Source organism: Emydura macquarii, unplaced genomic scaffold (assembly GCF_026122565.2).
Source record: "Emydura macquarii macquarii isolate MOO-44397 ecotype Brisbane River unplaced genomic scaffold, CSIRO-AGI_Emac_v2 contig_440, whole genome shotgun sequence".
In the NCBI taxonomy this organism is placed as follows: Eukaryota; Metazoa; Chordata; order Testudines; family Chelidae; genus Emydura; species Emydura macquarii.
Genome location: NW_027130577.1, coordinates 85,428 through 101,120, shown reverse-complemented (window position 1 = coordinate 101,120; position 15,693 = coordinate 85,428). Strand labels below are relative to the sequence as shown.

Here is a 15,693-nt window from a genome sequence, read left to right as displayed (position 1 = left end):
CCAGTAGAAGTGCCAGCCAAACGTCTTCCCTTCTCTGTTGAATATAACAATTATGCATCACAGAAAATTGGCTTTGCACCTTGTTTCATATATAAATGTCTCTGATACTGAGTGTACTGCAAATTCCTTGTACTAATCCCAGTCATTTTCATGTATTTGCTCCAGTTCCATGACCAAGGTGTATGGTAAAATTGGAATATGGAGACACCTGAGCTGTTTGACGTTTAGAGATCTGGGTGTTACACAGGATCATAAGGTCTGACCCACTGAGGTTCTGAGATCCTTGAGCACCTTGCAGGACTGTGCCCTAGATAAAGATTGGGGAGTGTGGGCCTTGTTATGCTACTACTTAAAGCAATAATTTGCATGGCGATTAAAGTATATGTCTACAAAAAAGGCTATAAAGTATCAAAACCGCTATTCGATTCAGCAGGCATGATATGGAGCACAGAGAATCGAGGGACCATAAGGAGATAAAGGAAATAAAGGGTGCTGTCCAGGTAAGAATGGAAGGCTACGGAGCTGATAGATGACTGAAAAGTCAGAGCCTCCCAACTCTCATACATCCTTTGATCCTGAGTCCCATGTGCCTGGAACTTGCTGACTCAACCCACAAACTCATGCTGAGTGCATCACAAGAGGAGGCCTTTTGATCTCCGAGTTTTATTAAACACAGAACTAGCAGTTCCCTGGAGGCTATTTATCAGCCAGTCTAGTTGTATGTATAAAATGAGAGGGCTCACTTGATGGCTTGAGCTTCCAGTTAAAACATGGACAGGTTCTGTAAGTTGAAACTTCTTCTCTTCAAACTTTTGCAGAGGGATGGGATAGGTTGTCCTTTTGGGCACATCTTACTTTATCAATGATATTCAATTAACTTTCTTGTTTCACATCTTTCTCGTTTTCTTATTATGGTCTCTCTCTCTCTCTCTCTTTCAGTCATTTTTCTCCCATTATTCCTTACTTCTCTTTAAGTGTGGCAGTGTGAATTTGGTGGATAACAGCGCTAATGGCCTATTTTTGGTTGCACTTGGCCTCAATTACACAGCAAAATCTATTTTATTATGGGAGACTGGTGTAATAGCACTGCTCTGTCCAAGGTTTTTACACAGAGAATAATCTGAGAACCACTTTTATTTTTAGAAGATGGAGGAAGTAACTGGATGGGTGGGGGGAGCAGTTATTTTAGATTTGATTTTGACTGATGGAGGGGAAGGAGTTAAGAATTTGAATGTGGAAATCTAAATTAATTTTGCAGCTGATGAAAATGTATCCTATGAAGAATGATTCAGGGAAAAATTGATTTGCTTTCCAAACAAAATTTTCCATGGAATGTTTTTATTTGTTTAAAAAGTCATTTTTAATAAAAACTGAATGCTGATTTGTTGTGGGCTTTTTGTTTGTTTTCAGAAATTGAATTATTTTAGAAAAACTGAAAAATGATTAATTTTCAAGGTTTTTAACTTGTTAGACTGAGTTTTGGTCAGTAAAACAGAACATTTCCATGAGTATTTGGGGGGGGGGGGGGGGAGGAATGAAAACAGTCCATTACAAAAAAACCCCAAACAAATCACCAAAAAAAAAGGAAAATACAATTTTCTGTCTAGTTCTAATTCACTTTATTTCTGCACTGGGAAATTTTTATCTTGCAAAGCCTTCCCTTCTAGCAGTCAACTGGCTTCTTCTGTTGCTCCTCCATCATCCATGATGTCTGACTTGGTGACATGAAGCTTGGGATGGGCTGATGCCAGATCTACAGTTTGAGTGAGAGTATTTCTATAGACTTAGTTGGAGGAGATGATTAGCCTGTGAGAATGAGTGACTTATGATGTCTGGTTACAGAAGAGAAGGGGAACATAAAGGACTAGTAAGGACTGCATTGTATTCAGCAGGCTGATGATAATGTCTTCTGTATCACCATCTCATTAAGCCATTGATAATGCAGTGAAATGCTTGTGGGAGATCAGGATATTTATGAGGATTAGTTGCTTGAGGTTCATTACAGAGAAGAAAGAAATAATATTGGTAGGCTGGGGGAAGCAAACATAGGAATTGTTCTGCTTTATGTCACCACCCACAACAGAGTTGGGCTGGATATGGCTGGCAAAAATAATAATCAAAGAAATTGCAGGTGTTTGCTTAGATCAAGGATTGCTGCTGGATGTTTAGCAGTCAGACATAGCCGTGGTATTTTTTTTCCCTTTCTTCTCCGGATAGGTGCTTCCACTTGACGGAAACTAATTTCAAATACGTCAATAAAGCAAAAATGAAATTATGGTGACCATTCCCGACCCACACATCCTTATGTCTCTTCCTTCAGGAATACCCTATGGTGAAGAGGTCTCCACACCAACCCCAGGAGCAAGTGAACAGGGAACTCATGTGGTGTGTAGGACCATCTTCTCCACCAGCATGAATTCCATGCCAGATTGTTTTTATGTTCCCAGCTGGGCTCTGGAGGCAAGCACTGCTGCTTGCTGGATATAACCCCTGCAAAATAATCTCTCCTTGTGTTCAGATCTGGGGAAATTATCCTACAGGGAACATCTCTAGTTCTGCAGTGTAATAAATAGCCAATATATATCTGGCACAGGAATTTCTTTCTCCACCCCAATCATCTCCATATCAGTCCTGGCCTATCACAAACAGTAGAACCTCAGAGTTATGAAAACTAGAGTTATGAACTGACCGGTCAACCATACCCCTGGTTTGGAACTGGAAGTACACAATCAGGCAACAGCAGAGATGACCCAAAAAAAAAAAAAAAAAGTAAATACGTAGAGTATTGTGTTAAACGTAAACTACTAAAAAGAGGGCAAAGATTTAAAAAAAAAAAAAAAAGATTTGACAAGGTAAGGAGATGGTTTCTGGGCTTGTTTAATTAAAATTAAGGAGGTTAAAAGCAGAATTTTTCTTCTGCATGGTAAAGTTTGAAAGCTGGATTAAGTCAATGTTCATCTGTAAACTTTTGAAAGAACAAACGTAATGTTTTGTTCAGAGTTACAAACATTACTGAGTTACGAACAACCTCCATTCCCGAGGTGTTCATAACTCTGAGATTTTGCTGTTCAAAAGATAAGAAAAAGGATGTTCATAATTTCAGAGTAAGAAGAACATAGTGTGACTGATATGGCAATTTCCTGCAATATCCAGGACAAGCTTTAAGGAATTAAGTTAAACCTTATTGAATTAAGCTTCAATATTTTAGGAGTTCATTGTATTAAAAATGCAAATGTTTATGTGTTATTGAGTGATTGTGTGGAACATTTCTAGGGAGGAGAAATGGCTAATGAAAGCCTGGTAAGTGTTATGCATTTCAAAGGACTATTTGAAACAATGGGAATTTTTAAAGTTGAGGGAGCTTCCCAGGAAATCCAGAGGGGAAGGAGTATGCAAATGTAACAGCTCCAGTTGGACAAGTACCCAGCCTTTTGAAGCTAAGCCCTGAGGAGAAAAGCATTTCCTGCAAATTACCTATTCCCAGATCAAAGATCTGGGTGTATAAAGGAGGGACTAACCTTTTAATGAGGGTTCTTTGTTCTGAGGAACAGCTTTTGTGATCACAGAAAGCCCCCTTGGTTTGAAGCACTGTTCCCCTGCCCTTGTTGGAGTTAGAGTGGTCTCTGGAAAGCTTACCAGCATGCGTGTAGGTTCTTTTATTGTTTTCAAGGTGTTTTCTCTGTAATGCTTTCACCTTGAGGATAAATGACTTGATTAGAAAGAGCTATGTGGTAACTTATCCAAGTGGACCATTATGCTGTTTATAACTTCTGAGGAGAAAACAGAGCAGGCTTACGGAGGTAGTCTGACTTGCTAGGGAATTCCCAGTGTAGGCAGGCAGCTGTGCAGCCTGGAAATACCTGAGTCAGGAAAGAGGGAGATGCAGATATCCACCCAAAAGAGGTGATGGCTGGGAAGCTGAAAGCCTATGCGTGGGGAAGGGGAAGGAGTAGAAGAAGGGGAAATACAGGTGCAGTTGACCTCAAATGTGACACACAATGTTCAGTGCCTCCAATCCAGCTCTTCCTGGTTTCGCTCTGTGTTCTCACACTGCTGTTGGAAATACATTACGTAAGTGTGTTTCTAGCTGTGGGGGGCCTTAACAATTCCTGGGTTCAAAGGGTTGGATGGGTGCTGCACTCAGGTTACTCTCAGTCATTCTGAGATGTATGGCTCCATCCTCACCCAGAGTTGAGTATTTAAAGGGCAGGCAAGACTGGGTTTCAAGGAAAATTGAAAAGGGTGTTTTATTCTTTCATCACCACAAAAAAATTAAACTTTCCATTTTTTAAATTATATTTCAGTTCAGAAGAAAGGTTCTAGGAAATTGAATTCCTCCTCCCAACCTTCAAGGCTGTGTCTACAGGACAGTTCCTACCATAATGGGAATTAAGTTGTAACAGATTTATTCCCAGACGTACTTGTAACATGGATCTATTTTGTACTATAAATGGAGCCCTAACTATGTCCCCAGACATAGAAGATACCCTCCCCCCCATCTCTTCAGTGGTTCAGTTCTTGGACTGAATTGAAGCTTGGACTAAATGCAGCTTGGTAGGGATGTGAGAAAAAGTAGCTTTTTGCCTCTCTGATCTGGGGGATCTCTGTCTGCCAGACCAGCCTCTGGTGTAAGTTAAAGGGGGTTCAGAATTGCCGACTGCCAAAGAAACCCAAAAGGAGACTCAGACATATTCTGCTTTATCATAGAATTATAGAATGGCAGAACTGGAAGGGACCTCAAGTCCATCTCCTCTGTGCTGAGACAGGGCTAAGTATATTTAGACAAGCCCTGATGGTTGTTTGTCCAATATGTTCTTAACAGCCTCCTGTGATGGGGATTCAACAACTTTCCTTGGTAACGTATTCCAAGGCTTAACAATACTTACAGTTAGAAAGTTTTCCTTAATATCTAACCTAAATCTCTGTTGTGACCAATCAAGCTGATTATTTCTTGTCCTTTTCTCAATGAACATGAGAACAACTGATCATCTTCTTTATAACAATCTTTTTACATGTTTGAAGACTATTACTATGTTCCCCTCGGCCTTCTCTCCTCTAGAATAAATATGCCTAGTTCTTTCAGTCTTTCCTCATAGCTCATGTTCTCTTAACCTCTTATCATTCTTGTTGCTCTGCTCTGGACTCTCTTGCATTCATCCAAATCTTTCTTAAAATGTGGTGACCAAAACGGCTCACAATACTCCAGGTGAGGCCTCACCATTGCCAAGCAGAGCAGAACAATCGCCTCCCATGTCATACATCCGACACTCTTGTTAATACAAAATGACGTTTGCTTTTTCATATAGTTGACTCATATTCAGTTTGTGATCCTGTTCTGCAGTGTTGTTACCTAGCTAGTCATTCCCTGGTTTGTATTTGTACATTTGATTTTTCCTTCCTAAGTATAGTACTTTTCACTTTTCTTTATTGAATTCTTTCTGTTGACAGACCACTTCTCCAATTTACCAAGATCATTTTCTATTCCCAATCCAGTCCTCCATAGTGCTTGCAACCCCTCCCAGTTTGATGTCACCCGTAAATTTCATAAGCATAGTCTCTACTCCATCATCCAAATCACTGATGAAAATATCATATAGTACTGTACCAAACATAGACCTTTGGTGGGATTCTGCTTGATATATCCTCCCATTTTGACAGGAAACCATTGATAACTACACTTTGAGTACAGTTTTCCAACCAGGTCTGCACCCACCTTATATTAATTTCACCTAGACCATGTTTCTCTAGTTTTGTTTTTTTTATGAGACTGTCATATGGGATTGTGTCAAAAGCCTGACAAAAGTCAAGATATATCGTGCCATGTCTTGCAAGATATATTTATTTCAGCAGCCAGTGGCCCACAGGGACAGTCAGAGATCTCTGGTGTATGACCATCAGCCCCTTTTTGCCCTACAATGCTGTCTACACTAGCATGGGAAGGAAAAGTGGTGTAGGTGCTGATAAGGTTGCTCCAAACTGTACAATAAGATTCAGATTGTTGATTTGATCTTTTAAAGCTGTAACTGGTATGGGAACTGGTTATGTGATGAACCACATTGTTCTCTGTCTGACACTTAAATAGTTGTGCCCGGCAGGAGTGGGAGCTCCTTTATGCTCTGTGAGAGGGGGAATCAGGATGTATAAGCTGAAAAACAAACCAAGAAATTGTCTTGAATCTTGGAAAGGAAAAGAAGCACTGAGTTTTTAAATGCCAGGAAGAAGACCCTGGTTACGTTCCTCCATTCAGTCCAGGAGGCCAAATCTTGAAGACCTTATTACGGGTTGCATCATCCACTGCACATTAATTTGTCCTGCACTGTTCCCCCAGTCATTCCCCAAATCATTAGTTCCCTATGGGTATGCAAACATTTAAATGTATCTGTGAAGGCCAGGACCCTCAATGCAGAAAATGCTTTGAATGGACCATATGATATTTTGGTTTAGAAGAGTGCATCAACTGTTAGAGTTGAGTATTAACTTCCCTTCCCTTAGCTTATACACTCACTGCATTTGATCATAATATAACTGAGTTCTACATTTGAGGGTCTTAGCTTCTTCCCAGACCTCTGGTGCATCATGTCAGTGATGTTACTGAGCTGCATGTTCTCCGAGAAAGAGTTGCCTTCACTGTTTGTGTCATTTGTTTTCTTTGTATATCTGTCTCTAGTACTTCTTCAGCTCTTCCTCTTCGTGGCCATCCCCAGCTTGGAGGGTCTCCCTAGCAAATGGAAGCAGTGGGAACAATGCTTTGATGACCCAGACTATGAAGAACTCTTGGATATTGTCAAAAACGGATTGGAAAAAAAGTGTCAATCAGAGAAGGTGGTGATCGTTGGGGCAGGAATAAGTGGACTCACGGCTGCCAAACTGTTGAGAGATGCTGGTTGCGAGGTAATTCTATTGGCTGAGAGGAGCCAGAGAAAGGCCAGGGAGATTTTGAAATAGTCTCATTATTTCTTTTTCACAGAGTAAGCAATGTAGAAGAACCAAAGAAGGTGAATTTAAGCAAGCTGAGTGATCTAAGAAAGATTGCAGAATATTTTTTTTTTCATTTCCGGACAAAAAGTTAATTGACTTAAAGTTAAACTTGTTAGAGTAATAATAACATAACCTGAAGAAAAAAAACTCCCTCCAATCACTATATTTTATGAAGATTAATTAAGGAAATGTTCCAAAAGACTCAAACACTTCACCCTAACCCTGTCACCGTTTGCGTATTTCTAACAAAATTCTCTATGTGTGAAAACCAATATTAGCCCTCCCATAACAACCTTCATTTGCAACCTTGTCTTTTTGGTTTGGTTTGTTTTTCCATAGAAGGTGCTACTATCTTGGCTCTCCAGTAGGCCTTGGGAAAGACAGAAGTCCACTATCTTTATCCACTGCCTACACATCCACTACTTTCCCTCTTGAGACCACGCAAGAACTGCAGCCCCCAAGGCTGGAAAAGTCAACAGAGATTGCTTATGCATTTATACTTTAAGTGTTTAGTTGTTGTACTGAACATTTTCTGATTGAAAATCTGGTATTTACAATACATGGGAAAGGCTATTATTACTGTAAAAACTTCCATATTAGAATCTGATTCTTGACGTCCCTGTTCAGGAATACATCTCTGTTTAGAAAGGGTGCTTGAGCACATACTTAATTTTAAGCACATGCTTAAATCATATGGAGTTCAAATTCAAGTTTGGCGTATGCTTACTTGCTTTCCTGAATCAAAGATGGAGTGCTTACATACTGTCCAAAATTGCTTTTATAAAATATTAATTTTCTTTCTGTGATGACCATTTGCAGTAAAAAGGACATGGGCTAAATCAACCTTTATCATTCAAGAAAGAAATGTACCAACAAGGGATTGAAAATGATGGCCTGTGTTCCATGTTCCTAGGTCCTGATTCTGGAAGCTAGTGGCCGTGTGGGGGGGCGCATCATAACCCATCGAGAACGAGATTGGTACATAGATCTGGGACCCATGCGTCTTCCAAAACATCACAGGTAATGGTACAATTCACCCTCATGAACCACCAACCATGTTCAGAATAGTGGAAATGCCATTTTAAAGATTTTTATGATAATACCTAGGGAAAAAATCTTTAGAGGCTCATATTTGAATAGTTAAATTGCCCCCCTTACGTGAACTACCAGCACTATATTGAATCATCAGTTTATCTGTAGGAAGGAGAGAAATATTCACAGAGCTGTTACCCTCTTTGGGGGGGCTGGGAGTGGGTGGCAGAAGCACAGAGTGGGTTAAGTAATGGCTCTGTCCTAAACCAGCCCATGTAGCTAATCCACCATGGCGGGGCCAGAGCCAGGGCCTAGGCCTGACGATAGATTAATTCCCCCTGAAGCAAAGGGGAACCAGATATGAGCATCACAACTCCTACAAGACATAGTGGATGCTTAGGCAGGTGTAGATAAACATTTCAAATCAACCAACCCCAATGAAACATTTTGATTTGGGAATGTCTTTGTTTTGACATTTATGTTCAGAACCTTTCGTCACACTCTGGGTTGAAAACAAACATGAAAATACCAGCATGTCTCACAGGATGGAATGTCTCTTTTTCCTATCAGCTCTTCTTACGAGGCTGCTCCCACCTTTTTTTAAGTGTGTCTCAGCCTGTGACTCCACCAAAGTGGGGCTTTGTTGCAATTCTTTAGGTCTCAAATTCCATCCCTGCAACTATATTTACTAGTAATATTACTACACGTACCTCTGACCTTTCTTGCTATGAAGAGTTTTAGGAATGGGCAGCTTTTTCTATCTTGGGTCTTGTAATGAGTGAGGTAGAGTCTGATTTTACAATTACCAGAAGTAAAACGTTTTTTATTAGAGGAAATGTTTAAGCACAAAACAATAAAGCGATAGTCAAGGTTCAAAAAGCACAGTAATACAGCATCCGGGGATCATATGCAGTGGGGGGGAATGGGGGGTGATCGGGGATGGGCTGTGGCCCTGTGGGAGGGGCTGGGGGGTGGGGCTTGATCATCTGTAATCATTGAAGTCAATGGGACAGTTCTGGGAGTGGCTGTGCTTGGGAGAGATGGTCCAAATTGCTCAAGCAAAAAGAATTTTTCATTGAAAAGTGGCATTTTCTGTTTTGAACTAATGTTTTTCATGACACATTTACCTAAAATTTTATCAGAAATGTAAATCGTTATTGAAATGCTTATCAATGTTATTCCTTTACTGAAAACTTGGTTTTGTAGTAAATTTTTCCCCATTGTTTTTAATTAAAAAGCTTGTGAAAGTGGATGTGATGTGAGCCCTCCAAAATTGAAATAACATCAATATTTCAAAGGTTTTCACAATTTAAAAAAGTTAACATCTCTAGTTGCATGGTTGGTTTCAGGTGAAATATACATATGGGGTCGGGTACCTAAAAATAAATTCATTTACATAGGTAGGAGCCATTTGATTTGTGTTAGAGGATCATATCAAGCATATAACATTCTTTTGCATTTTTGAAATTTTCTTTTTGTTCCTCCTCTTTCCTTTTCCTCTAGGATTGTGCGTGAATTTATTAAGCAATTTAAACTTAAACTGAACACATTCTACAATACCGATGACAACGCCTGGTATTTAGTGAACAACATCAGGGCAAGATATGGAGATGTCGAACGAAACCCTGATATATTGCAGTACCCTGTGGATCCCACAGAGAAGGGAAAATCTGCTACTGAACTTTATGAACAGACGCTCGATAAGGTATGTGTGTTGTGGAAGGGACTTGTGTACTGTATATACATCTTCACTTAAGAGTTAGCATGGACTATTTGCCAGATTTTGGTGCTAAACCTCTGTCTCATTCATACACAAAACCCTCTCAATCAAATAGAATAGTCCTTTCAACCCCAGCTAGCAGGCAGAGCTTGGGTTTTAGGTGATGAACTGCCTGAGTAGGGTGGGGCTTAGAACACACCCCTCTTCTTGGCTTTCCCCATTGGCTCATTTAGGTGGCTTGGCTTTTGTGGATTCCATTCTTGGGTGTTACCTCCTTCCATTCATAAGGTAACTCAGACTTTGTGAATCACAGTGCTTTTCGCAGCACCTAACTGATAGGCATTGCAAGGCTCAGCATGCAATGACTAAGTCCCTTTGTGAATCTAGGCCCCGATATTTAAATATAACTGATTTAGAAGCTCACATCTCATATTCAAAAGGAATTTAGGCACTTAGGATTCCCATGGACAATCAATGGGAGTGAGATTTTTAAGGGTGGGAGTCACAAAGATATTTAGGCTCCTGACTCCTACTGATTACAAAAGGAGTTAGGCGCTTAAATAGCTTTGTCCATCCCACCTTTTTAAAATGAGACTTAGACTCCTAAATCAATGCGACACTGAGCACAGCCTTTAAAAATGTGGGCCTTGGTATTTTCACACGACTGAGGAGCCTAACGCCCATTTATTTTAACGGGAGTTAGATGCCTAAATGCCTTTGTGAATCCCAACCCAAGGTGCTTTCAAAAAACCCCTATCGAGAGAGCTGGACAGCTGTAACAGCGAAAAACAGTGAAAAACAAAAGTTGCGCTACCCTCATTAAAAAGATATCGTTAACAGCTCTTTTAATTGAATAGTCATTTCATCTCCTGCCCCCCCTGTGGATATGCACTAGGATATTATCTTTAAGCATGGGGGAGAAGGAGACACTTTAAAGACAGAGTCATGATCATGAAACAAATGACTGTTTTCTTGGTTGCTACCCAGGAGACAACAGACTGCAGTATGCTGAAAGAGAAATATGACTCCTTTTCCACCAAGGTAATTGAAGTTGGCATGCTAGTATCTGTCAAATTGTCAATCTTGTTTCCTAAACCTTTCTTTACATTAGCCAATAGAACTCCTTATGGGATAAATCTTGCCATGTGCACACAGTCCATGGTGGGAGATAATGGAACAGAATCCTCCTAAACATCCTGGCTGGGCAGAGTCAGCATGCTCACCTCATGGGACACCGCCTACTTCCCCCCAGCTCTGCTTTGTAGAAGGTGGAAGGGGTCAGGGCCATGGATCCATCTGCTGCTCCCTATCCAAGATATCACCTGGAGAAAACACACAGTCTCTGCACTCCCATCTGTCCAGTGTTTGTGGAGTGAAGACATAACCCTCCTCCACTCCTGTGTAATGGATTTAACATCTCTTCCCCTCCGCCCAGCTGACATCCAGTTTTGTATCCTCATCCACAGTTATTTGAATGAGCTAGACTTCCTCCATCTCCTTCCACTGTTACTTTTACCTTATAGTAGGTGTTGCCTGGACCGTGGTTCTCTAATCAAAGCAAATTAAACTGTAGTATAGATGCTATTGGTGAAATCCTGTGCTTATTGAAGTCATTGGTAAAGCTCCCGTTGACTTCACTGGGATCAGGATTTCATCCTGTGAATCGAAAGGGATGAGGGATTGTGTCTTTAAAGTGAGCATCAGCCATACTTCAGTGATTGGAAACGAGGAAGCAGACAAATCACCCAGGAGGGGAGTGGACAGGTTTGACACCGGCCCATCCCTCATGCATATTGAAAAATTTCTGTGCTCATCTGAAATGAAGTATCTCTTTGGCTGTCATTTCTCAATGGGGATATAATATGTGTGCACCTTCGACCCTCTCCGCTCTTCCCCAACCAGGAGTATTTGATTAAAGAAGGAAATTTAAGTAGAGGAGCCATTGACATGATCGGTGATTTGCTGAATGAAGATGGTAGACACTACATGTCATTTCTTCACTCGGTCATGGCCCATGTTACCTTTGCTGACAAGAGGTGAGTAGAAATTAATCTTTATTTATCATATTGCCTCTTTATAAATCCGTGGTACGCCCACATCTTGAATACTGCATGCAGATCTGGTCATACCATCTCAAAAAAGATATACTGGTATAGGAAAAGGTACAGAAAAGGACAACCAAAATTATTAGGGGTATGGAACAGCTTCCGTATTAGGAGAGATTAATAAGACTGGGACTTTTCAGCTTTGAAAAGAGATGACTAAGGGGGATATGATAGAGTTCTATAATAGCTTGTCCAGTGCGGAGAAAGTAAATAAGGAAAGTGTTATTTACTCCTTCTGATAACACAAGAACTAGGGGGTCACGAAATGAAATTAATAGACAGCATGTTTAAAATGAACAATGTGGAATGTGGAAGTATTTCTTCACACAACGCAGAGTCAACCTGTGGAACTCTTTGCCGGGGGATGTTGTGAAAGCCAAGACTATAACAGGGTTTAAAAAAAGAACCAGATAAGTTCCTGGAGGATCAATGGCTATTAGCCAGGATAGGCAGGGATGCAAAACCATGCTCTAAATTGTCCTATCGCTTTGTTTGCCAGAAACTGGGAATGGGCAACAGGGGATGGATCATTTGATGATTATCTGGTCTGTTCCTTCCCTCTGAAGACAGGATACATCCTTCCCTACTGGTTCCTTCCCTACTGTCAGAAGACAGGATGCTGGGTTAGATGGACCATTGGTCTCACCCAGTATGGCCATTCTTTTGTGTTTATGCTTTATATTTAGAAGAACATGTGCCTATGGTAGGATCTGTCCATCTAACCATTCATTTTTCAGTACATCTGTAACCTCATCCTGTCTCATCCATCTATTATCCCTTCTATCAATGCAGTGAGTTGCCTTCTTTCACAAAGGCACTGCTGGTCTTAGAAGGATATGCGTTTATTACAATTCTTCACTAGCTTTGAAAGACAGGGGTCCCTTCTCACAGGGTGAGCCAGCCATTACTGAAAAAAAATCCATGGTTTCTAACTGGGTGAGTTCCTATGGAATTCAGTAACTAACTCAAGAATGTATGTATTAGGGGCATATTGGGGCAGTGCTCTGTTGTATCTCGGGAACCCTTTGGTCAAATGACCCCAAATTAGGATTGCTAATCCTACCCACAACCCCATGAGATACACCTAATCTCAAGGCAATCTGAGTAACCATGAGGATTCTGGAGCATTCGGAAGAGTCGAGCGTTAATCAAAGAGCTGGTTCTAACGTTAACTATGACAAACCTGGTGCTTTACTGTAATAAAAGGAGCTAAAGTTGGACCATCACTGGGGGTAGTTTATGTCTTCAGCCATGCAGGTCTTTACAGCTGTCCTCATAATTATTCATCTTGTGAAATTCATTCAGATAACTTTTGTCAGAGGATGTCATGTTTTACCATAATCTATTTTTCTCACTTTCTTTCAGTTATGATGAGATCACTGGGGGATTCGATCGGCTTTCTGATGCTTTCTATCAGTATATTCAAGGGGGAGTTAAATTTCACTCCACAGTAGTGAAGATACTAACCAAGGGTGACAAAGTCAGAGTGTTTTACCATAGCTCAAACACATCGACCCTCTTATCTGTGACGGCCGACTATGTCCTTGTCACAGCCACAGCAAAAGCCGCACGGCTCATTAAATTTTCACCACCTCTTTCCGCTATCAAGACCCATGCCCTGCGCTCCATTCACTACACAAAGGACGTTAAGATTGCTTTGGCCTGTACTAAAAAGTTTTGGGAGAAGGATGGAATCCATGGTGGAAGGTCAATCACTGATCTCCCATCCAGATTTGTCTACTACCCCAGTCATAATTTCCCCAGTGGGGTGGGGGTGATCCTGGCTTCCTACACCTGGGGCGATGATGCTGAATTCTTCATTCCTCTTAGTGATCAAAAGTGCGTAGATGTGGTACTGGGGGACCTTGCAGAAATCCACCAAGTGCCCAAAGATTATGTCCAGAGGGTCTGCGATAAATATGTGATCAAGAAATGGGGCCTGGACAAATATTCCATGGGCTCATATGTTTCATTCACGCAGTACCAATTTGTCGACTACTCCAAGGCTCTGTTTCAGAATGAAGGGAGGATCCATTTTTCAGGAGAACTCACAGCCCAGCCTCATGCTTGGATCGACACCGCTATGAAATCTGCTTTGAGAGCAGCAAGGAACATCCATGCTGTTATTAATGCATCACCCGGGCAGCAGCCACATGAGCTGCAGGAAAATGAACTTTAATCAGCTGAATAATTGTAATAATGATAAGGGTGTTTGGGGAAGGGACAAATGCACCTGCTATCACTTGGGAATTAGAAATTGCACCGCTAATCGCCACACACTACGAGATTGTTACTTTACGTTCAGCCCTGAAGGGGTGGTACATAAGCTGCCTGCACCAGCGTTGGACTGATACTCACACTGCTTGAGCTGCCTCAGTCACTGTTCAGCTCCCAGAGGCAGAAGTCAAAGCTGTGCCCAGTCCCCTCACCCCACATGCTCTAGGAAGGTAACAAGTGAGCAAGTAGCCTCAAGTTAGTCCTAGGTCTGGGTGTCCCATCTTGCAATTTAAAGGGGGTTCCTACTCCCTCTTATTTCCCTGAACCACATTCTAACCTCATGTCTAGGCTGCATGGAAACTGTGATTGTTCTGTCTTCCACTTCTGGAGCCAGCCACCCCAGCACTCCCCAAAGGGCTGGAGGGGCAGAAGTGGATGACTGCATAGAACAGTTTATGTCTTGGTATCCAAATTTGTGGCAAAGTCTCTGCACTCCCCCAGAGATCCCTGTGGAAAAAATGTCTCTTGGGGCTCCTCCTGGAAGGCAGTTTTTGCACCCCACCCCGTTCAGGTCTGCGTCTCAATGACACAATCTGTCCATTGGTGAAATGCTGTGTGTGCCCAAATATATGCTTAAAGCCAATGCTTATTAATTAAACTAATATTTATTTTAAAAAAAAGAGAGCGTATTGGTTAAAAGTTCATATACATACAGATGAGAATAAAAGTTCATAAGTCCGTTCCAAATTAGAGCTGATAACTGAGCTGCAAAGTTTTAACTTGCAAGAAGTCTCTGGAAATTAAACAAACAGTTTGGGGGGTCACCAAGCCCTGTTTAGAGCTTCCTTGTTAGAAATCCAGTCCAGAGAAGTGAAGCAGGAAATGAAGACCAAATAGTCCATGTACAGAGTCTGTATAAATTCTTCCATAAGAAATAACAGGGTGAACCAGTCTGTGATAGAAGTGTTGGGCAAGAACAGCTAAATCAGCCCCCTGTCCTGCCAACTCCCATTTAGGGAGGTAATATGGAACTGGCTGGAGAAAACCAACACCTAATTAGAGAACCAAAGACAGCTGCCAGCCCTGTTAGCCTGGGAATGGAAGAAGAGTAGTGGTTCTTCTCTCCTGGGTGCTGATGCTAAAAAAGCAAGTTGTGTATGGGAGAAGGTGGTGGGAGCACAACCTATATGTGATGCTGGCTGGATTAGGGGGACTATTTATAATGTGATGTAACATCAATATGTCAAAATTACAATAATTTATATGAGCTAGGCCATGTCAGGTACCATTAGAAAGGTTATAATTTGCGAAGTAGGATGATATTGTTTATGTGCATGTGTCATATTTGTGATGGAAGTTATGGATATGTTTGATGTGTCTGTATTTCAACTTGTGCTGTGCTTCTGGGCGACACCCTGGACAGGATGGCGGCAGCAATAAACTGCTTAATGGTCCATTAAGGAAAATCACAGGTACAAGGGGCCCAGGGGGAGAAGCCAGGGATACACCTGATGAGTCACCAGGACATACTCATGTGACCCTGGACTCCATCTTATTCCTGTAAATTTCTACAAGCAGCATGGGAAAGGCCAAGGGACATAAAGGGCAGCTGAACCACATCCATTTTGTCTTCAATCAGTC

General features: G+C 41.3%; 1 protein-coding gene across 1 annotated transcript; it reads left to right on the top strand.

The window, feature by feature from the left end:
* Positions 1-770: 770 nt before the first annotated feature.
* LOC137146375 (L-amino-acid oxidase-like) lies at positions 771-14,014 on the top strand. The gene is made up of 7 exons (XM_067537632.1): positions 771-783; positions 6,668-6,891; positions 7,892-7,998; positions 9,514-9,715; positions 10,718-10,771; positions 11,633-11,766; positions 13,201-14,014. The coding sequence occupies exons 1-7, from the start codon at positions 771-773 to the stop codon at positions 14,012-14,014; spliced, it is 1,548 nt and encodes a 515-aa protein (XP_067393733.1).
* Positions 14,015-15,693: the final 1,679 nt, after the last annotated feature.